This window comes from Podarcis cretensis (assembly GCF_951804945.1).
Source record: "Podarcis cretensis genome assembly, chromosome: 11".
NCBI lineage: Eukaryota > Metazoa > Chordata > Lepidosauria > Squamata > Lacertidae > Podarcis > Podarcis cretensis.
The window spans coordinates 62,884,971-62,911,197 of NC_137180.1; the positions used below are offsets into that span (position 1 = coordinate 62,884,971).

Sequence of the window (26,227 nt, forward strand, 5' to 3'; positions counted from 1 at the left end):
CCCAGAATTGCATTGGCTTTTTTAGCTGCCGCGTCACACTGTTGGCTCATGTCAAGTTTGTGGTCAACCAAGACTCAGTGTGACTCATGCCACACTGAACTGCTTATTCCTTCAGGGACATGGTGATAGGGCTGCCAACTAGGAGTTTAGCTCTAAACAGAAATTTGAGCAGCCACCAGGCCTGGTTCACACACTATCATAAACTGCAGGTACAAACTATGGTGTACTGTGAACAAAGAGCACGCTGGTACTTACTGCTCAAATTGCACCAACCCCACTCCTCCCTTTGAAAGAACCAAACCAGAGGATTAGCTTAGCACTGCATGTGAACCAGCACGCATGCTTAGTTTCTCTCCAAACAAACCATGAGAGGAAGCCAAGAACAAACCTTTTTTGGACAGAACCCAACCACAAGGGCTAGTTCACACATAATGTTAAGCCAACAAACTTTTTTCCCTCCTGTGTCAGAAAAGGGAGGGGGGGAGAGCATGATTTGAGCAGCAGGCATGGTAAGCCACAGCTCGTTTGGAATTATGGCTTACTAGGGCATGCAAACCAGGCAATTTCAGCAGCAACCAAAATTAGACTACAAGACAGCAGCAAAGTTGTTGTGCCTATGACAATACTGCAAAGCTGTGTTGTGGGATTGCTGAAGTTTCAAGGCAACTGGAAACATATAATATTGTCATGGTCTTCAAGCAATTGGCAAAATTGAAACAAATATGAAATGGAGGACACTTAAGATGTGAAGGATCTTAGGCAAAACAGTTTCAACAAAAAAAGAATCATAATACTAATTTTCTAATGTGCAGCTACTCACCACAGCAAAAATTCTATAGACAGTAGAACACACTCATGTTTCCTGAACCCAGCCAGGCAAAAGCAAGAGTTTGAGAAAGGTCTGCAAAAGTGCATCACTTTGGGGAAAGGTATGAAGGGATGTCGCGGGCCAAAGGATTATTTAACTGACCCTTCCCTATACCCCAAATCAAGCCAGTTCAGAGGACTGAAACTATGGGACTGAAACTATGACAGTCAACTTTGCAATGGGAAAACACAAAACTTGTCACCCTGCAAAATTTCCTACATTTAGCTTAAAAGGAGGATTGATGGTAGGGGACTGCGGAGGAAGAGATGGGAAGGACATTGAAGAACTTGCCAACGAAAGGAGGGGACATTTTTTAGAAAAGGACAGATGGCAGATTGGGAGATGACAACACCCAGTGAGCAGAAAAGCTAGAAACATCAAGTCTAGGGCAGGTTCAGTAGAGGGAGAAAGCAAAACAAGCCATTCCAATTCAGTTGAGCTTTCTGAACATATCCCAACCTTCCAAAAACCAGAAGCCTGTCGAAAGAGCTAGCCCTACATTGCAAAAATGTGTGCCATTCCTCTTACTGAGAAGAGGATGTGCTGGAGCTTGATGTGAGAGTCAATACAAGATTCTAGGTATGCATGCTTGCAAATTGGCAAAATATTGCTGATGTTTCAAAGCTGAGACTCTGATACCTCCATCTTTGAGTTGGCCTCCCTCCTTTACCCTCTTCTCCTCCTGTGAACTTTCTATTCTTCTGTTTTCTCTGTTATTTTTCTTTGAGCCAGCTTTCATCAAGTTGGAGGTCTATCCTCCTTTGAACTTACACAACCTCTTTTTCCTGTCTTTGGAGGAAGCCATCGCTTTTAGTGGATGTTGACTGCGAGATGAATGGCATTTTTAACAATATAAAAGGAAAAAAATGTGGAAATCCAATAAATATCTGAATTTCAAAACCATGTACTTGGTTGAATCCTATTAAAATGGATAGTATGGGATGCAGAGTTCCTTGCTTGGGTTCTTAAACTTACTCTACTTTTTCACTCTACTTGGCCCAGTGAAGTCATTGCAGAGAGCTCAGGTCACGACAAATGTACAACCTGAAGGAAGCACAAAAGGCCAGACAAGAAGCCATTGAGACACCAAGCGGGTGGTGGAAGCTAATTTGTTCACCACTGCATGGTTACAATCATTGTGATAAATGGCTTGCAAAAAAAAAAAAAGGATACCAATTGCTTTCACCAAATAAATCCTTTTATCCAAAAGGGAAGAGAAGGGATAAAAAAGTGTTCTGCCATCTGAATCACCGAAACTACTTTACAAGTGAAGGCCATTCTAAGGTTAAAAACAGTAAGACAAATTTGCTGCTGATTAATAATAAAGCCATTCATTTTATTCTTCAAATCTAAAGTAATTACAAGCCAGAGTATGGCAAATGGATTTAGCTGAAGCCATTATTACGTCAGGAAAATCCTTTAAAGAAGAACAGTCATTTAAAAGACTAAACTGAATAATGAACTCTCCTGAACAACAATTATTATGAGATTGATTTATTGAAAGTGCATTTAATCATGCAAGAAATGTTTAAAACTTTGCAAAACAGTTCAGTAAGGCAGCAACGCCAATCACGGGGCTGGCCCAACGTGCTCATTACTGCCGAGGGGGCAGAAGAGACAGGGGAATTCATTTCAGTAGGAGCAATAAAGTATATCAATTTCTCTGAATCCACATTTCTAGTCAATTTGCTACAGTGCAGGCTCCAGCAATTAATGATCTCATTTACCACTTGTGCCTCCATTTAGGAGACCTCAATCTTGGCCTTCTCTTGGGTCCAAGTGTCAGCAAGCAGACCATAACTCAGAAATGCAACCCGTGTGCACAGAACATCCACAACGCCAGGCAGGGCCCACTGTAAAATTATCACTGCGGTGTCTGTTTCCACACAGCAAGTTGCATGTTCAAAGCAGCTCACTCGCTGCGTGGACAGGGGAATCTGCCACATGCAGCCTGAAACCTTTTGAGAGTTGGAACTCATCCATTTCTAAATGAGCACTAAACAATTTCTTAAACTAATGAGGGAACACTATATTACTGAGACTCCCCAGAAAGTATTTCTGTATCAGGGAGCCAGTGCAGACAATCCTTGAGCAAGGAACAACTTGTTCGGAGAAATCACAGCTAGGCTATTATTTCTTTTTTCTCTCCCCGGCCTCCCAAAAATCTGGACTGGCTATTTATTTAGGTGCTTAATTTTTAACTTGCCCCACCCCAGTAGCTCTGAGTAGGCCACATTACTTAAGATGTAAATACAAACTTATTGAAAATGTACCCCATAGGAAACAGTATGTATTTAAACAGTAGTTTGATTTATATAGTGATTTTGGATTCCCCACACCCAATATAATCCTTGCAACAACTCTCGAAAGGCAAGTCAACATTAGTGGTGTGTGTCTTGTCTTGGACTACCCAGCAAGTCCACACTGAGCTAGCATTTTAACCTGGTACTTCTCAGCTCTTAGCCATTATGCACCACCCACGATCAGCTGTTTAGCCAAGCCCCTAAAAGCCAGAGCAGACAATAAAGGATTCTTAGCCCAGAAAATCCTCCAGCTCACACTTCGGGTGGTTGGAGAGCCACCTGGTCCAATTTGCCCCACTACAAGAACTCACAAAATCTGCCTCTAACTCAATTAACACTGGGTGCCACAAGCAAAGGAAGACTCCGCGCCAAAAGTGCCTGCAATCCAGGAAAGAATTCGAACTTCCATAAGCAGTGGCAATGCAAGAGGAGTGATGCCTCTGCAAAAAACTGTGGGTCTTGGCAACTGTCACAGACAGGGCTATGGATTTAATAGGGGCCAGAGTCACTGCCTGGACATGAAAGTTTGGCAGGGTGCCACTCTGCATGACAAGACAGCCCATTCGGGATTGCCATGAGCTTCTGTGATGACACCGCTTTGAGGTTTAATCCCACAGAGCTGGCATTAGGGGCAAAATGTCATTCTTTAAGGACACCCTGTTAATCCTAGCTTCCACAACCACGAGCAACCCAATCTGCCTTTGTTCTCATAAGTGTCCAGTATTTCAAGGGACAAACTAAACCAAGTGAATTAAGACCGAAAGTGTCTTCAAGAGCATTTCTGAGCTTTGATAAATTTAAACACTTAGCATTATTTTAATGCCGGTCTTCCTTGATGTTAGTTTAGGAGTTCATAAAAATTTCAAGGCATGTGTTATTTACCCAACAGCCCTTGACTACGCCTTCTACATTTAACAAGTTGCTAAATACATATATTATTTAACTGATGCCACCATTATGGTTGAGCATATAAATATTCAGGGAGTTTTTAATAAGCTGAGCTTTTATCCATTAGGCCATAATGACTGTTTGGAAACCTTTACTAGTGGGGATGCTCACTATGGGCACCATCTTCAAAGGCTGGGTACTCAGGAATTATCAGCGCTTTTTCTCCATTCTTCAACTAACCGTCTCTTTCCAGAGAAAAGAGAGTGAATTGGTTCAGAACTACACAATACATTCCTTATCCATAATTTGTGAAGCCTGAAAGGTCCAATGTGCACAGGGTCCACGAAGGTATAATAATAATAATTTATTATTTATACCCCGCCCATCTGACTGGGTTTCCCCAGCCACTCTGGGTGGCTTCCAACAGAACACTAAAATACAATAACCTATTAAACATTAAAAGCTTCCCTAAACAGGGCTGCCTTCAGATGTCTTCTAAAAGTTTGGTTGTTATTTTTCTCTTTGACATCTGGTAGGAGGGCATTCCACAGAGCGGGTGCCACTACTGAGAAGGCCCTCTGCCTGGTTCCCTGTAACCTGGCTTCTCGTAGTGAGGGAACCGCCAGAAGGCCCTCGGCACTGGACCTCAGTGTCTGGGCAGAACAATGGAGGTGGAGGTGCTCCTTCAGGTATACTGGACCGAGGCCGTAAGAAACATTCCTTTCCCTTCACAATTATTACCTGGTGATATTCAGAGCCATGTGGCAAACAGTGACCTCAGTTCACATGCAACTTTAAACCACACTTTGAAAATAAACTATGGTTTAATTTTCCCCTGACTGTGGTGTGTGGGAAAGGAAACAAATCAAGAGTCTAGTGAACCCAGTCGCATGGCTTGCTTCCTCCAGAAACCTGGCTCCATTCATGGTTTGTTTGGAGAGAAACAAACCATGAGCCCATGTTCACTCATCCAGCTTGTACCTTCACCCACCTGACACAGTCAGGAGCAAAGGAGGAGCAAAGGGCTGTTTTAACACAGATTGCAAAACAGGGCATTCAGGAACCTTAACCAGAACAGTACATTAAATACCTCGACCAGCAATACTGATACAAGGATATTCTCGGATTACTTGTGTTCCGTGTGCCAGAAGGGCCAAATTCTGAGCCATGTGGCAAGGCTACAAATGTGTGTTTCGCCCTTTGTAGAGACACAAGGCTATTAAGTACTGGCAGTGACTATAACCGGGTGCTAAACCGCTACCAAAACTATCAATCATGCATCTGCCTGGCTAACTAAGAGATGGAAGTTGGTATGCAATTTCAGATCATTAATGTCCAGCCAGGCCAAGCACAGCACTGCATGCCAACTCAAGCTAATGGTTGCTCTACGCTATTGGAAGGTAACTTTTCCCAAACTGGAGAACCCACCAGAAATGTTCACAAACACATATTCAAATTTAATTTCTGTGTGGAGACTTTTTAAAATATTTTTGTAAATACTTGGATTCTCAAGAGTTCCACAAATGCTACGGACTGCAGGAAAAAGAACTCTGGGTATGAGAGCAGCCCTGTCCGACTGCAAAGGAACTGCATGTAGCTTGTAAGCCTCTCGTCTCTGCCTTAGGCCATTAAAGAGACGATCAAAGGCATGATTGACAAAGGTCATAACACAAAGACAAGGTCCATTTTAAGCACATTGCCATCAGCAAGCAAACACACACAGCCACCTGCATAGCATTACATGGGATCCTGAAATAACCAACTCAAGACTCTGTATCTGTTCATGGCCCCTTCTGAAAACTCATTCCACACTTCAAGATGGTGGGTAAAGTAATAAAGAATGCCATAATTATTTCTTTGTTTATGAAATGAGCATTGTTCATCATAATCTTCCTGTTTTTTTCTGATCACTGCTGATCTTCTTTTACATTTGTGTTATTGAAATGTGCTTTTATAACTTACTGTACATCACTCTGAGTGTCTTGTATGAAAAAGTAACGAATGTGTTTTATAAATATAAAAGTAAAGGGACCCCTGACCATTAGGTCCAGTCGTGACCGACTCTGGGGTTGCGGCGCTCATCTCGCTTTATTGGCCGAGGGAGCTGGTGTACAGCTTCCAGGTCATGTGGCCAGCATGACCAAGCTGCTTCTGGTGAACCAGAGCAGTGCACGGAAACGCCGTTTACCTTCCCGCTGGAGCGGTACCTATTTATCTACTTGCACTTTGATGTGCTTTCCAACTGCTAGGTTGGCAGGAGCAGGGACCGAGCAACGGGAGCTCACCCCGTCGCGGGGATTCGAACCGCCGACCTTCTGATCGGCAAGTCCTAGGCTCTGTGGTTTAACCCACAACGCCACCCGCGTCCCTTTTATAAATATACAGCATAGCTAAAGTGATTGTCATAAAATAGACACAGCATGCACCCATATACACACCAACTTAAGTCTCTCGTGACCATCAGCGACAGTCACACACCTCGGTTTTGAATACATGTGCACGCGCAAACACCACCAAAACCCAAGGCGCATAACTCTCTTACCCATTCATGAAGAGCATTCCCAGGCACCTCGAGCCCCTAAAAGGAACAGACTATGTTTACAAATCTTATATGCTCAAAGCTGTTCATTTGTTCCATTATCTTCAGAAGTCAAGAGCCAAGACTGGTTCAACACAATGTCCCACTAAGGCTAAGATGACAGAAATTACTTAGAAGTGGGGACAGCACAGCAGAACCATCACAAGCCATGAACTTCCCTTACAATTGTTTGCAATCTTGATTAAAACTGAATCTGCTTCATCTACACTCCCCTGGCTATGCTGACCGGCTGCAACCTTCTCTGACGTCAGTGGAGAAATATTCTTCGCATCAGAACTTGGCTTCTGAAGTTCCTCTTTACTTACCTTCATGGGGTTGTAGCCATTGTCAGTCATGCTCAGAGTCATCTAAATCGAGAGGCATTACCAATTTAGGTCCATTGATTTCAATGGCTCTAGTCAGAGAAAAACTCAGCTGGGCACAACCCAATATTCCTCAGAAATATTACCGGTATATATCACTCCTCTAAGAGAGCCTATTAAAATTATCCCAAGGCTATAGGAAAAGAGTTACTGACACAAATGCACTCCAACTGTACTGTATACAGTTCTTTCTTTGGCAAGACCTGTCCACAAAATCCCCTTCTACCTGACAATGATATAGTGGGATAACCCTTTCTCTCTAGCTGGTTAATGAATTCCCTAGTTATTTTCACCCCCAACCAATGTTACCATACAGCAAACAATGCCAAATCACCACAATGTTTTCAACTAACCCTGAGGGTGGAAGATAGAAGCTCGCATTTAAAAATATGCAAGCATAACATCAGCACACAACAATAGACTATCGAAGATATGGTACCCCTAGTGTCAACACCAACTCTTACGATTCTGTGAATTGTTCCAATCCTATGAACTGTTAGGGGCTTTTTCAGCCATTAAAATAAATGCTTCTGGCTACTTCTGGGGTGCCCAGTGTAAAGAAACGAAGTCAGGAAGTGTGTGTTCATGAAAGAAATGCACCTTGGAAACTGCCTGCACTCCCCCAGATTTCTAACACAAATTTAAGAGCTTCATAAAAGTGTCAGGGAGCGGGAGGCGCATCACCTATGTGTCCATCCCATATTTGTTTTAAGCATGTCCCAAACAGATGCCTTCCCACATTCCAACACAGCACCAAGTTTCCTCCCCTTCTTTGCAGAAGACCAAGCATTTGTATTCCAGATTGATAAGTCATTTACACAGTTCCTTGGCCACTGAGCAGACTTCAAGAGAACTGAAATTAACTGATCAGAGGTATGTGAAGGATTTTGAATCATTCATGTATGATGGATAAGTGTTCGCGTAGTTAAAATTATATTGTTTTAAATTATGTCCTTGTTTTATGTTTCTAGTTTTTATAGAGTTTTATGTAGTGTAAAATCGCATGTATTAACCTTCTGCCATCTTTGCCAGACTTCTCCTGAAAGAAGTATTTATGCTCGAATAGTCTCTCGCCAATAAAGGTAAAAACAAAAACCCAAAGGGATATATTTCCTTCTCGATAGCTCAGTAGCACTCATTAGCATTAATGGAAGTTACGCATGCAGAAATGCGCCAAAGGAGAAAGAATGCCCCCCGGAGTGTGCATCCCACCTCACATCCATAAGCATATGCAAAACTTGATGTCTAGAACACTGCGCCGCTGAAGGAACGAAAGACACTATGAACACAGCAAATAAGTACGAAGTTTCAAACTCTGTTCTAAAAGCATCAAGGCTCAGCCCCCTAATACCCAATCACACAGTTAAATAAATAAATAATATATTATTTATACCCTGCCCATCTGGCTGGGCCTCCCCAGCCACTCTGACGGCTTCCAACAAAACATTAAAATACCATAATATATCAAACATTGAAAGCTTCCCTAAACAGGGCTGCCTTCAGATGTCTTCTAAAAGTCTGGTAGTTGTTGTTCTCTTTGACATCTCGTGGGAGGGTGTTCCACAGGGTGGGTGCCACTACCGAGAAGTCCCTCTGCCTGGTTCCCTGTAACTTGGCTCCTCGCAGTGAGGGAGCCGCCAGAAAGCCCTCGGCACTGGACCTCAGTGTCCGGGTAGAATGATGGGAGTGGAGACGCTCCTTCAGGTCTACTGGGCAGAGGCCGTTTAGGGCTTTAAAGGTCAGCACCAGCACTTTGAATTGTGCTCAGAAACGTACTGGGAGCCAATGTAGGTCTTTCAAGACCGGTGTTATGTGGTCTCTGTGGCCGCTCCCAGTCACCAATCTAGCTGCCGCATTCTGGATTAGTTGTAGTTTCTGGGTCACCTTCAAAGGTAGCCCCACGTAGAGCACATTGCAATAGTCTAAGCGAGAGATAACCAGAGCATGCACCACTCTGGCGAGACAGTCCGCGGGCAGGTAGGGGCTCAGCCTGCGTACCAGATGGAGCTGGTAGACAGCTGCCCTGGACACAGAATTGACCTGTGCCTCCATGGACAGCTGTGAGTCCAAAATGGGGGGCTGCAATGGGGCAGCAGGTGTTTTGCCCTCTCATCAAATAATTCTACAAGCAATGGTCTCTCTACTGGGGGATATTTGTTTGTTTGAAGCTGTGTGTGTGGTCAATGCAACATTATAATTCCGAGAATAGGCATTGTCAATGCAAGTAATATACCCTGGAAGAATAGCTGTTTAACTGGAATGAGAGGATCAAGCCAATGGCCCATCTAGTAGCCAAACAGATCCCTGTGGGGAAGCAACAGGCTGGACCTGAGCACAAGAACACTCTCCCCTCTTGAGGTTTCCAGGAACTGGTATTCAGAAGCATCACTGCCTTCTTCTCTGCAGCGAGGCTCCTCACGGGCTCTCTGCCATGGGAGTATATTCACCCAGTGCTTTTCAAGCTGCACTGGCTCCCGGTGGAGTACAGGGTCAGATTTAAGGTGCTGCTTTTGACCTTTAAAGCCCTTCACGGCCTAGGACCCTCGTACCTACGGGACCGCCTCTCCCGGTATGCCCCACGGAGAGCCTCAAGGTCCATAAATAGCAACACCCTAGTGGTCCCGGGCCCTAAGGAAGTTAGATTGGCTTCAACCAGAGCCAGGGCCTTTTCAGCTCTGCTCCGGCCTGGTGGAACGCTCTGCCTCATGAGACCAGGGCCCTGCAGGATCTGATTTCTTTCCGCAGGGCCTGTAAGACAGAGTTGTTCCGCCTGGCCTTTGGCTTGGAGCCAATTTGATTCCCTCCCTCCCTCCCTCCCTCTCTCTCTCTCTCTCTCTCTTTTTTTTTTTCTTTTCCTTCTCCTCCTGCGATGAGGCTACATTTTAATTTTTTAATGTTCCATTATTTTAATGTTGTATTTTATTTTTGTTTTTAAGTTGTAATCATTCTTCTTGTTTTTATTATTGTTTGTAAACCGCTCTGAGCCTGGCCTTGGCTGGGGAGGGCGGGGTATAAATAAAAAATTATTATTATTATTATTATTATTATTATTATTATTATTATTATTAAGGTGCGGGGATTTTCCTTACTCACACCTTGCAGTGGGGAGGGAGGAAAGGAGAGAGATTTACAAGTGTGATATTTCCATTAACTCTTGAACACGCATAAGGCAGGTGCATGTGGCATCACTGGGAGGGCTGTGTCGTTTCTGAATCCTTCAAGAGCTGCAGCCCCGCCTGTCCCATCAGGTGATATCCCAGAACAAGCTATGGAGTTGGAACCAATGAACTTCCCAGGCCAAGCAACAAGCTGTCCAGGGGGATCGGGGGTGGCAGCGGGAGATTCCCAGCTTCCCGCTTGTACACTAAGGTCTACCAAGGATACCTGAACAATGTTCTGCTTTACTCACTGCCCCTACCCTTCCCAAATCCCACCCCACATTTTCTACAGAAGCACACGCAGCAAGCCCTACATTTGCACCCAATCTGGCTGCAAGGTGGGAAATGACACTGTGCCATTTGGTACCCCACCCCCCTGCCCAGGTACCTCTTGTTCTGTTTTTCACTCCGCGATCAAACCATCAGTCAGTCAGTCAAACTGACAGATTAGCATTAGCACTCTTAGCTCTGGTTAAGAAATGAACCCACAGTGGTAATTCAGACACTCCTGTCTGCCAAGGGCCTGGGTCAATGCCTGACCAACATCCTCTTTTTTTTCTTTTTAATTTGGGCATGCGCACCCTACCCTACCCGAGATCACTGTCCGTTGCAGTCGCCAGCAATTTTATTCTGAATCATCCAGCCCAAGTCGTCTCACTGTTGTGCAAGTCTTGTAACAGATGACTATGCTGGAATCTCAAATACCGTAATCCTGTTTGTTTCAATGGGGTTTTCAGAGATAAAGGGAGGAATTCAGTCATGCTAAGGCAATCATTCCATCAGGGCAACCAACACCCCGCCTTCTCCTCCCTGCCCCCTACATGCTGTTCTGGAGGTTCTCCTACCCCCACAGAACCAATTTCAGGGGGCATGAAGGAAGGAGAGGAGAGAAAGGCCCGCTGTGCAAGCAGAAGTCCTTGAACACAGTTTCTACTGAGGAGAGTCATTAGTTGAACCCTGCCCAGTGGTTTTGGTGACTGAGGACCCTTCTGCCTATTCAATGTTTTCCAAAAAGGAGAGGCAGGCCACCTCAAAGCCCACCTTGCATTCATCCGATCGTGTGCCATTTGCTCCAGGTGAGGACCATGCCAGGGCCACCATTCCAGGCACCCGGCAACATCCAGGTACACAATGCAGGCAAAGTGCGGGGTGATATCTCTGGAAGCCTGCATTAGCCATCCGTGAAACTGCTGGAGCAAGATTAAGCAAGAGAGGTGGGAGGGAGAAGTCTATATTTTACTAACGCACAAATTCTGTTTCGTTGTTTTTAAGTTGACAAATATCTATTTCACAGCAAAGCAACATCCTGGGAACAGCTGGGTGGCACTTTCAAGCTCAAATGAGCCAGAAGTGCATGCTGGCAAGTCACCTCCGATTGCTTCTGAATGGCAGCACATGGAGATTTATGCCCGGCTATAAATTAGGACAATTATTTCTCTCCGGTTTGCTTTTTATTCCAGGCAGCAACTCTGTGTTTTACTCCCCCCCACCCCCCATCCCGCTCTTAAATAAAAAAAAGGATATCTTCCCTTTCTTTGATGATGAGTTCGTTCTGTTCCTCAAGTTGTCTGATCTTCTTCTCAAATGACTCCTGCTCAGCTTTCAGGCGCTCCTCTGTCACCTCTTTTTCCTCACTCACCCTGAAAGAATGAAAGAACACACACGCTATCAGACAAATATTATGCATGAACACAAGCGGGGAAAGCTTCTGATCAGGGCCAGCCTTAGGCATCGGGGCAACTTCTTCCCCCACCCACCCCAATCTCGCTCCGAAACATCAGGGGGGAGGGAGAAATGTGTGGATAGATTTACCACTGCTGCTTCTGCTCATTTACATAGCTCCTGTCATCAGCAGAGCAGCCGATTCCTTTTATTGCTTTCAATCTCACCAGCCGCCATACAAAGTGAGTCATTATTATTGCTGTTTTACCAACGGGGAATGAAGGCTGAGAAAGTGACTTGACCAAGACCAAACACTGAGCCCACTGGGACTTGCTTTGACTGAGGAGCAAAAGTCTCAGGGTCTTATCTGCTGTTGGAGTGTATCATTTCCAGCGGCAGGTGGAGAATCAAATGTCTGAAAGTTTCCCACCTCATAAAATACCGTATTTTTCACTCTATAAGATGCACCTGACCATAAGACACACATAGTTTTTAGAGGAGGAAAACAAGAAAAAAAATATTCTGAATCAAATGTTGTTGAAGAGGAAGCAGCAGGGAGGATCAGGCTAAGGAGCCGCCGGTCCGTCCGCCCCTTTGGGGAAAATGGATCTGCTGACCACCTAGCAGCGTTGTCCCTGCTGGGGGGATCGGAGGAGGCGGGCGAGACGAAGCAACACTCTTCAGCGAAGCGGGAGGAGGAAAGGAAGGGAGCCCTTATGGAGCCCCTTCCTTTCCTCCTCCCGCTTCGCTGAAGAGGCGCTGCACCGCTCTGCTGAAGCCAGCAGAGCAAGAGGGAGAGCTGCTCAGCGCCTCTTGGTCTGCTGGCTTCCCAGCAAAGCAGGATGAGGGACGGAAGGGGCTCCATAAGGGCTCCCTTCCGTCCCTCATCATGCATCGCTGTGAAGCCATCACAACAGGAGGCGCTGCGCAGCTCTCCCTCTTGCTCTGCTGGCTTCAGCGATAGCTGCGCAGCCTGCATTTGCTCCATAAGATGCACACACGTTTCCCCTTACTTTTTAGGAGGAAAAAAGTGCATCTTATAAAGCAAAAAATACAGTACTCTCTACACCAGCTTCCACCAACCTGGTGCCCTCTAGCTGTTTTGAACTATGACTATGAGTTGCAGCCTAAAATACCTGGTGAGCAACAGGCTGGTGAAAGCTGGTCGACATTACATATCATGGAGGAAGGTCTAGGCAACGGTGGCCCCATGCATGACCCAAGGGTAGACCTCCTGCTCTGTCTGCAGATCTCCCTCTCCATTTCCTCCCTCACCTGTAGAGAGGAGGTTCTGCAAACTCTGCTGGTCCCTGACTCTCTCCCCCAGGGACCAGAGGATTGTGTCCTTAAGGATCGTAACTGGGGTGCTGCTTTATTTTGTGATCTCAGCTTTTTTATAAACCCAAGTGTTGATAACGTGCTGTTAAATATTTAAACTGATGTTACTGGGGGAGGGAGGGAGGTTCTTCTGTGTATGAAATAAAAATCCCCCAACACTGATAAACTGGCTGAGGATACCATGAAAAGCCATGTTGGCAATCAGACTGACAAACAAAGGAATGTGAAATATAATAAGCAAGAAAACAAATCTGTGTCTTTTTCATGAGCTGTTATGAGCCTCAAAACCAGATACCGACAGGTGTCTGTATATAAGGCACATGCTTGGCTTCCACTACTAACATCTACCTCCTCTTCATCTAGTACTATACCAATGTGTGCTGCCACAACTCTAGCTCATTTGCACAACTGGAGAAAGTGTTCCTCCAAATGCTGGGGGGGGGGGGAGCAGCATCACAGTGTGTGTGTGTCTGGCCAGGGAGGGGGGCAGCCCTTGCAAAGAAGATAAGCCTTAGAAGATACAATTACTCACAGGTGACCAAAAAGAAGGCAGAGAAAATGGATACACATGCTTTGTCAGATTATGTCAGATTTATGTCAAGGCCTATTCAAGACCTGCTGGAGATTACTGTGTACTTTAGTGCTTTATGCCTCATGGTGGAAATGCCAAAAATGATTTCTGGGTCTGTCAGGAAGGAAATCACTGGAAGCTAAACAAAAACTTTGGCTCACTTGCTGTACTTCCACTTCCAATTCATCTCCCCAGAACATATTGTTCTACATGTTACTTGCTACAGTATGACAGTAGCACAAGCATGATGCAACTTACTTGCATTATCCTTTGGAAAAACTAGTGGTTTTCATTTTATTATTTCAACGGTGCACTGTACTTGTTTTAAATGGTATATTTTTGTAACCCACCCTGGAACCATTTGGGGAAGAGTGAGCTATAAATGCAAATAATTAATGAGCAAATAAGTAAAGGCTTAGGGCATTATTCAACTACCGTGTTGCATCAATACAAGGATTTCCATGTGTACAATGGTATTTTCTTCCCCCGACGCATATTCCACAATCTGCCCAAATCTGCTCCAGAGGGTTGTGGAGCATGAGGAGAGGGAGGAAATATTCTGAAATCCTTGCACTGACCGAACAAGAGATTTAACGCTAACTGGATTCCTCCCAAGGTGAGCAGAGCTCAGCTGAGGTCACCAGGTCAGGTTAACATAAAATGAGTCCTTGCTATCAAAAGAAAAGACCATCTCATCCAATGACCTGTTTCCTGCAATAGTCAACCATTAAGTATGACTACACACCCCTGCTGCTATTATCACCAGCTAGCATTAAGAGAAAGAATACCACTGCCACAACCTCCTCTCTGAGCAAAAACATACAAAATGCAGCTTGGGGTCAAATTAATTTGTCCATCAGTTTGTGTATTTATTTATTCATTTAGTGAATTTGTATATTGCCCTTCATCCAAAGATCAAAAGGCGGCTTACAACATAAAAATGCAAAATGAGAAAACAAAATGCATAACAGAAAAGACAAAAGCAAACCAATAACCCTCCTACAAACACATTTAAAAAGACATAGATCGGTTCATCAGCCAAAGGCCTGGTTACAGAGAAACAGTTCTGCCTGTTTTTCGCCTGTGGCAAAACTTATTTTTCAAACGCAAGTCCCTAGACATCGGGTTCCCCCATCATTTAGAAAGCCCAAAAGAAGAGCAGGTGTGAGAAGAGGCTCGTTTCCACCCATTAACAGTGAGCCAACTCCAAATTCTTAAGTAGCACGCGAAAGCAGAATTCTCTTAATTAAGGATTTGAAGGAGTAACAGGAAAGGTCTCCTGCTAAGGAAAAGCGATACCTGGCAAAACAAAAGCTGGTGAAAGCTTTGCACAATGATATGAAAGAAGGTGTCCTAGAGGAGACATTATGTTTCAACATTTAGACCCCTGCGTTTCTTATCAGGGTGCAGGCTCAATATTTCCTTAAGAAGCGTTCTTGAACAGATACACACTTGAGATTTACAACATTTGAACCTTTGTATGGAAAATGGCTAAGGGAAAGAAGTCCTGGCCTGTGCGGGGCTAACGTCTAGCTCAGAGCTTTCCAAATGGTCTGTCGCAACACATTAGTGTGTCGGGCACAGTGTGTAGATGTGTTGTGTGAATGCCCCCTCCTCCTGGGGCTGGAAAGGGGTTAGTATAACCTCCGGTTTGCTAGTAAAACTGAATTACTGTGCCATGAAATGATGCATGTCTTAAAAGTGTGTCATGAACACGAAATTTGGAATGCTCTGATCTAGCCATAGCTGTCAACGTTTCCCTTTTTTTAAGGGAAATTCACTTATTCTGAATAGGATTCCTCACAAGAAAAGGGAAAAGTTGACAGCTATGAATCTAGCTGCTTCAACAGACAATTGAAGACCAGGAGACTCAGCCACAGAATGGAGCTTTGGTTGGAACATCAGAGCTGCCCAGAGTGGCTGGGGAAACCCAGCCAGTTGGGCGGGGTATAAATATTTATTATTATTATTATTATTATTATTATTATTATTATTATTGGAGAACAAGAAGGGGAAACCTATGTATACCTTTGCCCTGCTGTTGTGACTTTTGTATCACTGTCTATTTTATTGTGTTTAAAAATATATTGTAAGCCACCTTGAGCACTTCGGTTAGTAGGCAAGGCATAAATAAACACTCCTAAATTAATTAATTAATTAATTAATTAATTAATAAGCAAGCAGCTCCACACAGGAGCTTCTGCATAGGCCAGCAAGTGCACAAGGTGAACAATACAGGACTGGCCTGCTTACTCTGCAAAGTGGACGGTGTGTTACAGGAATGAGAAGAAAACTACAGTCATGCTAAGCTGCTGGGTAAGAACTCAGCAGAGGTTGGGTGGCCACTTCTCATGGATGCTTTAGTTGAGATTTCTGCATTGGAGGGGGTTGGAATAGATGACCCTCAAGGTCCCTTCCACCTCTATCATTCTACAGTGGTGCCTCGCAAGATGAAATTAATCCGTTCCACGAGTCTCTTCGTCTTGCGGTTTTTTCGTCTTGCGAAACACAGCTATTAGCGGCTTAGCGGCTATTAGCGGCTTAGCGGCTATTAACGGCTTAGCGGCTTAGCAGCTATTAACGGCTTAGCGGCTTTAAGAAAAAGGAAACAAACTCGCAAGAACTCGCAAGACGAAAGGTCTTGCGAAGCAAGCCCATAGGGAAATTCGTCTTGCGGAACGACTCAAAAAACGGAAAACTCTTTCGTCTTGCGCGTTTTTCATCTTGCAAGGCATTCGTCTTGCGAGGTACCACTGTATAATTCAGACTAGACAGACCTCCGAATTGACACAGCAAGGCAAGCAGGTTATTTTCTTAAACACCACTAGTGACATTAGAGAAGGATTATTTGGTTATCTGAATGGAAATGAGGCAGGTAGACTGTTATACAGGACAGTCTACCAGGAGCATCAATCTTGAAAGAATTGTAAAATATTACAGGGCCAAATTCAAGGTGCTTAAGATGACTTATAAAGCCCTATGACAACTTCAGACCTGGATACCCAAGAAGTGTTGTCTCTTGTTCATTTGTATCTTCCGGGAAGGCTCTGTTGCTGAAATTTGCTATGCAGCAACACAGGGGAAGAGCCTTTTTGGTGGTGGTGCCCCAATTGTGCAGTTGCCTCCCTTCTGAGTAACAGCTCAGCACATATCAGTTTTCATTAGTGCCTGACTGATTAGTGGATATTAGTCCGTTTTGTTATTCTGGCATGGTTTGATCTTTCTTGCCTGATATTTATAATGTGTTGTTTCAGTTTTAATGTCCCCTGCCCTGGGACTGCCTTTGGCAATACAGGGCAAGATAAAAGGAAAAGCAACAAATAAATCAAGTGAAGAACCAAGGTGTAAAACAACTCCTGCTGATCAAAGCATTAGTCTAAGAAATCAGAGTATGGCAGTCAATCTACAATGCACGGCTCAAAACAGAAAAAAGGAGTATTCCTACTCTGTTTTGCTCTTAGGAATTACACCAGTGCTGGTTAATAGTAATGGGGGGAAAGAACCCTTCCATCTTTTCCAAAGAGAGAAGAAAATTATGGCAAGCATTAAAAGAGTGGAGGTGAAAGAAACTAAAGCTTAACTCCCTCATTACGGTGAAGAGGTCTTTTTAATTATATCCATTAAAATATGATTAGGTTTAAAAATAAAAGGAAAACCAAGTATAAGAGAGTGTTACGCTCATTTTACTTTTCAGAATTAATGTTGCTGCAACTTTCTATTTTTCTTCCAAGAAATGGAAGGTAATATTATCAAGCTGGCGCGGGGGGGGGGGGGGGGGGACGGACAGAGACTCAGAGCATCCAAGACTTAAAAAGAATCTTGCTCTTAAATGAGTTAATGTATGTATACAGAGGAGATAAAAAAAGCTTTTCTTAGAAAACAAGGGGGAAAGCATATATATTTATTTAAATGAGGATTTTTTTTAATCCCTTAACATCTCTTCAAAAAATAACCCAGTTTGAAATAAATTTAGCACCAACATAAATGCTAATGATTACACTTATGATCTTTTACAACTGAACCACAACCAGCTTGGACCCTCTGCCCAGTTCTGACATAACAAACCATGGTTTGCCATTTTGTGAACAAGCGGCTGACTTGCATGCATTCCCGCAACCCTTCTTCACACACTAAGGAACAAACTCAGAAGCTTGCAGGACCAGGTTTGATATCCTGTAAACAAACTACAGTATGCACAACACATGTTTTGCCACAGTTGGTTTTCAGAGTTCACTACTGGACAAAATATGGTTTATTGCAAATGAAAGCCTCTGACAAGGGCATCATCTCAAGGACAAACAGAGAAGGATTGAAGTGGGTCAACTCTTAGTGGTTGCTCCCTGTGGTTCATTCTGCTGGAGATAAAAAGATAAGATATGCCAAACTCGGCTAGGCCTCAAGTCCAACCAGGCTAGATCTCAGTCTGTGATAGCTATCAGCCAATTATCCCAAAAAATACACAGATAGAGGACAATGAAAATACAATTCCCCCATTGTTCCCAGCATGACTTGGTTCTCATCATGACTATTAGGTGACCAACAGACATAGCCTCATATTACTGTTTGTCCAACTGTTTCGCTTAGCAATTTTTATCATAAGCCACTTTGTGAGGGAATGCTCAAAAACGCAGGGGTAGAAAGTAATTATAATCTCCTCTCCCATAACTTCACCCAGTTCATTCTCAGTACCCAACTATCACATTCTGCCCACAAGCTATACAGTAGGGAACACAAACAAATATGCAAACACATGCAAACCTTGTTTTCCTTGTTTTCCATTCTTACATTAATAGGAGAGCAGTGATCACAGACTCATGGGAAGAACAAGAACCTCATAATGACTCAAAGGAGGTTAAAGCTTTTCAACAAGAAACTCCTTTTCTATCTCTGGTTACAACCAAAGGTAACAGAACATCCGAATTGTAGGATGATGCTATATAAAATGACAAATCTGGATAACAATACATGTTATCCCCAACTGACTCCAGCTTCAAGGCTCAAGAGAACTGCTGCATGTTGAGCTTAAACTAGGAAAATGATGAATGGTGCATAATTGAAGAAGACAGTGGGATTGGCTGAGGAGCAGGGAGCTAGAAAAGTATGTGCAAGGCTTATTAGCGCTGCTTCCGGACACTAGACAGCCAACATACAGCCCACCTTGTTTAATCCTTCAATCGATTCCAACAGCACATGTTCCAGCCTTTTACCATAGCTTAGATGGCAGAAAGAAGACTATCTAGAGTGCACCTGCAAAGCCAGTACTAGGCAGCTGGATTATTAAAGGGGCAGTGCAAGTCACAGCCACACAAACAGCAGCAAGGAGGCTTTTGCTGTTGCTCCCAATTTGTGTTCAGGAGTGAACCAAAGACAGGCTTGGCTGAAGTGGATGGCCATAGGAAACGACACTCCTGCCGTCTTGTAAGCTTACATACAGCGGCATAACTGATGTCTCTATCCCTGACCTTCTTGCCAGCTAGGTCAGGAAGATACATAACAATTCACTCCTCCTCAGGAAGCTAGGTTGCAACAATGAAAATGGGATAATTAATAAGCAAAAGGGCACCAGGAGCAGGTTTTGAAATCCTGAAGCCTCCGCTTTAAGATTCTTGTGCCAGGTTCCTTCAACCAACTGGGAATCCCGTAGAACTGAAAATACAAACTAGACAGAGCAATGGCACTTCCAGAATGAGTCAGGCAGCCTCAAGTCAGATCACCTGCACACTCACAAGTGTGCACACTCACAGTTTCAGGAGCACTCCAGCAGGTGCCAAGAGAAGGAACTTGTGACGTATCTTTCTAATTAATTCTAATTATTTAGAACACTTATTTCAGAAAGTTAGAATATTGCTTTTATATGTGTTTAGAATTGTGAGTGTATGCTGCTGCACTTTTTTGTTAAAACTATCTTTATACAGTGGTGCCCCGCAAGACGAATGCCTCACAAGACGAAAAACTCGCTAGACGAAAGGGTTTTCCGTCTTTTGAGGTGCTTCGCAAGACAAATTTCCCTATGGGCTTGCTTCGCAAGACGAAAACGTCTTGCGAGTTCTTGCAATTTTTTACCTTCCCCCCCTTTTTCTAAGCCGCTAAGCCGCTAATAGCCGCTTAGCCGCTAATAGCCGCTAAGCTGCTAATAGCGCTAAGCCGCTAAGCCGCTAATAGGGGTGCTTCGCAAGACGAAAAAACCGCAAGACGAAGAGACTTGCGGAACGAATTAATTTCGTCTTGCGAGGCACCACTGTAATAAATTCCTTATTTTTTATATTATTTCCATATAGACCCACCTTTGTCGTTTGAGAGGGTTCAGATACACACATTAAGGACAGCACTCTGTGTGACTCCCGCTAAAGATCCTTTGGGAGGGAGTGTGCTCTCAGGACCACATGGGTGCTGGTTTCACACAAAGCCTCCAAACACACATGTCTATCAGGCCCCATGTTAGCATGTCACAATCCAAAGCAAGAACTTGTAGGTGCTTGGGGGGGAAACAGCAAAGTGAGATAGGGCACAATTTTTCAGGCCATCCATGACACAACGAGGACAACTTTTGGAGAAAACCCTTTGAAGACCTTCCTTAAACAGCAGCAGTCTCTTGAAACAGAGGCAGACAACTGCCCCATGCCTTACTTGATCATACCTGTGCCAGCAAGGAGTGGTAATACAGTGGTACCTCGGGTTACAGACGCTTCGGGTTACAGACGCTTCAGGTTACAGACTCTGCTAACCCAGAAATAGTACCTCAGGTTAAGAACTTTGCTTCAGGATGAGAACAGAAATTGCGCAGTGGCAGCGGGAGGCCCCATTAGGTAAAGTGGTACCTCAGGTTAAGAACAGTTTCATGTTAAGAATGGACCTCCAGAACGAATTAAGTTCTTAACCCGAGGTACCACTGTATGCTTTTAATAAACATGAACGCTTAAATTTCATAACAGTAATTGGAAAGAGAGTCTCATCCTAAACCTGATGCATTATCAGACAGTTTATCCTCACCTTGCAAGCTCCTTAATTAAGTTTGCTATGCGCCTCTTGTCTTCAGGACATAAATCCTTTAGAGAAGCACTCTTCATTCCTCCTTTGTCAGGGACCTGAAAATTAAAATCAGCATTTTAAAAAGCAATCATTAACATGGAAGAAGTGTTTCTGAATCTACAATAAAAGTATTTCAAGCACCAGAGGCTGCATATTCAGCCCCAGATGAATTAAGAACTGAAGAGAACACAAGTTTTTAAACAATAAAAAATCAACCAGTAGGATAATTTCCCAAATTGTGTGCTGGAGGATTCGCCATTAAATTGTGCTTCTAAAGATAAGCTCCAGCTGGAAGGAAAAGTTCGAAAGGGGGTGGGGGAAGGAGAGTGCAGCCAATTTACCCATTCTGTAATCCTTATTAATGATTTTATTTATTAATTGGTTGACAATGCAGTTGTTTCAGGAGAAAAAGATTGCTCTGCCCAAGGTGCTATTGAGAAAAGTGTACAAAAGTCAACCCATGAATATATCATATAACTATCAATACAATATGATGTGTGAATATTAAAGGCAACCTTGTTAAATGCAAGTCATAATAATAGGAGGGAAATTGTTTATTTCAATAAATACTATTCAAGATTTAAAATGCTTGAATTTTTCCCCTCTGTGGTTATTTCAGAATTCGGCATTTAGTTCACATTCAATCCAGTGCAGTTCACAATTCAACATGCATTCCACAGCTCGGTCAAAACTGATGCTACTCAAAGACTTATAAGGAGCTCCAAAACCCTCACAGTCAATAGAACTAATGTGCCTGCCATATCAACCCCACTTTGCTACTGTGCAGGGACCAAAGGAAACTGAAAACCTCAGGTTACTACAGCAATGAAAATGTCACTGCCAGGGCTTTAGTCATCCTCCCTTACTGTAAGAACTGGCTAACTTTGCACTCCTTGTCCGCCAGAGGGCATTTCATGCTACATAAATGCACAGTTCCCTTCAGCTCTCTGCATGCATGTAACAGCTAAGTCTTGAATTTTCACAGCTAATACAATGTGCACCTTCAGAGAGCTGAGTTGGGAGTCTTCCATTATATTCTCAATTTCAGTAGTGTAATAGCACCTTTCTTCACCACCTTTCTCCACAGCAGCAGAACAAAAATACAGAGAATGAGCTAGAAATTACTGGACTACGCAGAGATGAAATCCAAGAGTAATTAATGACTAATGCTTGAACAAAACGGTGGTTTAGAGCTCGGGAAGGATCTTTGCAGAGAAGGTCCCAATGTACAACCTGCCACACCTTGCACAATCACACCAGTTGCTGCCGCTACCGCTAACCTGCTGGAGCAAACTCAACAAAGCCTAAATTTAAAAACTGTTTCAACACACATACATACACAACACAGACATGCATATAAGCATGGGTATTCCTTAGATCCCAGCCCTTGTCTAGGCATTTGTGTCTCTGCTTTGTGCATGAGTTAAAAACAACCATCCATTTCTCTGGTGACGTGACAACTCCTCAACCCTCTAATAACTAGTATAGGGTGATCCCACAGCACAGGGCCCCAGCCCCATAGCTGTACTCTTGCTAGGACAAGAGGAGCTCAACAAGGTTGCAGCAGCAGCAGTTCTCCATCCTGCTGCATCCATTTTGTACAAGAAGGGGAGAAGGGTACTTCTTCAGTCAGCCTTACAAATATGTCAAAAAGTTACTAGCCTGCAATATTTGTTTTGCCCCCTCCTCCAAAGTCAGCATGGAAACACAAGAAAAAGTGCCTTCTTCCATGATGGATGGTGGAGAGGAGACACTCTGATAGCCCACTGTGTTTTTGTGTGCTGATTCTGGATGAGACAAGACTACTCTTCCTTTACAGCTAGCCAAGAAATCAAGTGAGCTGGCTGCTCAGTCACCTGCATGAAAATCCTGGTTGCCTGGGGCTACTAGGCAAGTCGTCAAATACAAGGCAGTCTTCAGTTAATTTAGAACCCATCCCTTTCACCCTTTTGAGTCTTTGAACACATGGATGTCTCCATCCCCTTAGGTGCCACTTTAAATTAGCCAAAGGCTAACAACACAATGCTTTTTTTCCCTCTGAAGAGCTTGCCATTTCTTGCCAACAGAGGTCTGTGGGAAAGATCACAAAGAATGAACAAAGGGGGTGTATCTCTTCTATTTGATGCCTCTTCAAGAGCATGACTGGGAGTTGTGGCTAGACATTACCAAGAAAACATGCCCTTCTGGGTTCAGCTACTCCTTTCAAAGAAGTCTTCAAAAGCTAATAAAATTATTATTTTAAGCCCTCTTTGAAATGGATAGAAGCGATCAACCTGTATCGAGTGATGTTTCTCACAACCCCAGGCATTAAAAGAGCTTCATTCAAACCTTTTGATTTGTGTTTAATTTAAACAAGCTTTTCACTCAAAGCACTTCAAGTTAACAGCTGCAGGTTACATCTGCGAAAACTTTCTCCGCACTTCTCAAAAAAGGATGACTAGTTCCAAAGGCAACAACTCACTCCCTATATTCACACCAAATAGATGCTCTCCCATTACGTTTGAGAGAAGCACCCATTGCAGGTACACTGAGTCAAGTAATTTCTGCAGCACGTATCCTTGGTGGACACTATGCATAGTGCTTTTAAAGAAGCAGCTTTTTCAAAATCATGAAAAACATGAAGGAAAGCCTGGTTTGCAGAACAGGACTGTTCCAAAGCACACTGGGGAACACTGCACTCCCAACGATATTCACTATTTCACCAGCATGAAATATATGACTGGCAGATTATCTGCCTAGGTATCAAGAGGAAGTCATACTTTTTTTTTAAAAAAGGCACATTGAGAGAACACATTTAAGTCTTAACAAGCTGTGGGGAAAGGGAGGGCACTCCCTGAAAGCCGGAGGCAGCAACCAAACAGCTAAGCAGGGGCGAAATGGTGGAGATATAGCATGCAATAAGGAGATCGTCTGAAGAGAGAGGTCAGTAACGCACCCAGCGCACAGATCCAGGGGAGAAGCAAATCTCATCTCAGCCACAAATTCAGCTGGCAACCTTCAAACCCCACTCCATTTACAATATCGGGACTAATACATACAGGGTTGTTGTAAAGTTTGCAATATTACACGCACAGCTCTGCACTGTATGTTGTGTAAGTGCTGTAAATGGAAGTGATGCATTACTCCAATATAGGAGCTGCACACAGATCAGAAGGGTGGTTGAGCCAAGCCAGAAATGACTGACAGCTCTTTAAGCCATGAAGGGAACTTTGCTAAAGGACGTACAGAGCAGAATGAGAGGCATGGCATTGCCATGAGTGAGAGGAGGGGAGGAGGGCGTAAGGCTGAGGCTACCAACTGCTTGTTTATGCAATCTCAACCATGCCAGTAGGTCATTCTGCTTTGACCAAAACTAGGTTAGCACAGTCTTCTTCTCTATGTTCTGGTGTTTGCTGGTACTTTGTGCAGAGAACAGCACAGTAAACAGCATGGCTTCCTCTTCAGCTTGACATTTGAGGTGGAATCTGGCAGCTGAAGCAGCATCACAAAACAAGAAGGATTTACCAAGCCACCAAGATCCACAGGATTCAGGCGGAAATGCCCCTTCTTTCGCTTCTGAGGTTATGCAATAAACCACGGGTGTCAAACACAAGGCCCGCGGGCCGAATCCGGCCCGCCAGACCTCATCATGTGGCCTGTGTAGCCACTGCCGGCCACCAGCCTTCACCTTTTATTCTTGCTTTTTTTTTTTTTTTTCACAAGAAAGCCGCCTCTTCAGCGCATGCGCGGCAGCCTACAAGCCAGAGAACGTCTGCCCTCTAGCGGCGCCGGCCATTCTACACAGGAAACCTCCACTTTACATGCATTCAGGAAACCTCCGCTTGTTTTTATATTGAGCACATGCCATCCTGTGATGTGACAGATCCAACGGCTGCCTGAACCCTTCTCTCCTGTACTTTAAGTACATATGATGTATGTGGGGGGGGTCTGCTTATTAGGGGGGGGGTCTGCTTATTGGGGGGGGGGTCTGACTTATTATTCTGCTGATGCGGCCCCTGATGAATTTGAGTTTGACACCCCTGCAATAAACTCTCAGAAAGAATCCCGCACGAGAACGGAGAAGATGCAGGCAAAAAATTCACCACAGTTCCTGCACTTACTCTCCAGGAAGGTCTGCCTGGTGACAACATTAACAACCTTGCAGCACCAGGCTAATGGGGAGGGGATTTCGTGGATGCCACAAGAACTACAACTGGTGACCCCAGATGTACCTCCTTCTCCTTGGAGTTGGATGAAATGGGATTATAATACTTACTGCTGTTTCTGTATTTATTTTTGTCAGCCTCGTTTGTGCAGGTTCTTGTTGCTATTTGTGCAGGTTCTTGTTGCTTGTGTTCCTTTGGTGGTGAGTAAAGTTGGGGTTAAACTGAAGAAAGTAGGAAAAACCACTGGGCCAGTAAGATACAATCTAAATCAAATCCCTTATGAATACACAGTGGAAGTGAGGAACAGGTTTAAGGATTTAGATTTGCTGGACAGAGTGCCTGAAGAACTATGGATGGAGGCTCGCAACATTATACAGGAGGCAGCAACGAAAACCATCCCAATGAAAAGGAAATGCAAGAAAGCAAAGTGGCTGTCCAATGAGGCCTTACAAATAGCGGGGGAGAGAAGGCAAGCAAAATGCAAGGGAGATAGTGAAAGATACAGGAAACTGAATGCAGATTTCCAAAGAATAGCAAGGAGAGACAAGAAGGCTTTCTTAAATGAGCAATGCAAAGAAATAGAGGAAAACAACAGAATGGGAAGAACCAGAGATCTGTTCAAGAAAATTGGAGATATGAAAGGAACATTTCGTTCAAAGATTACCATAATAAAGGCCAAAAGTGGTAAGGACCTAACAGAAGCAGAAGACATCAAGAAGATGTGGAATTATACCAGAAAGATATGGATGTCTCGTACGCCCCAGGTAGTGTGGTTGCTGACCTTGAGCCAGACATCCTGGAGAGTGAAGTCAAATGGGCCTTAGAAAGCACTACAAATAACAAGGCCAGTGGAAGTGATGGTATTCCAGCTGAACTATTTAAAATTTTAAAAGATGATGCTGTTAAGGTGCTACACTCAATATGCCAGCAAGTTTGGAAAACTCAGCAGTGGCCAGAGGATTGGAGAAGATCAGTCTACATCCCAATCCCAAAGAAGGGCAGTGCTAAAGAATGCTCCAACTACCGCACAATTGCACTCATTTCCCACGCTAGCAAGGTTATGCTTAAAATTCTACAAGGAAGGCTCAAGCAGTATGTGGACCGAGAACTCTCAGAAGTGCAAGCTGGATTTAGAAGAAGCAGAGGAACCAGAGACCAAATTGCAAACATGCGCTGGATTATGGAGAAAGCTAGAGAGTTCCAGAAAGACATCTACTTCTGCTTCATTGACAATGCAAAAGCCTCTGACTGTGTCGACCACAGCAAACTATGGCAAGTTCTTAAAGAAATGGGAGTGCCTGATC

At 43.9% G+C, this 26,227-nt stretch overlaps 1 protein-coding gene across 8 annotated transcripts in view; it reads right to left on the minus strand.

Annotated features, from left to right (window-relative positions):
* The window catches only part of KIAA1328, a gene marked incomplete at its 5' end in the record, with an annotated part of 249,014 nt that overhangs the window by 180,413 nt on the left and 42,374 nt on the right, over window positions 1–26,227 (minus strand). For 7 of the 8 annotated variants that reach the window (XM_079994888.1, XM_079994893.1, XM_079994889.1 and 4 more), the window contains 2 exons: window positions 11,703–11,818; window positions 20,740–20,834. In XM_079994888.1, coding sequence (XP_079851014.1) covers window positions 11,703–11,818; window positions 20,740–20,834 — 211 coding nt within the window. Of the gene's footprint in view, window positions 1–11,219; window positions 11,661–11,702; window positions 11,819–20,739; window positions 20,835–26,227 lie in introns of those variants that run through there. The other variant, XM_079994895.1, reaches the window with a different exon arrangement.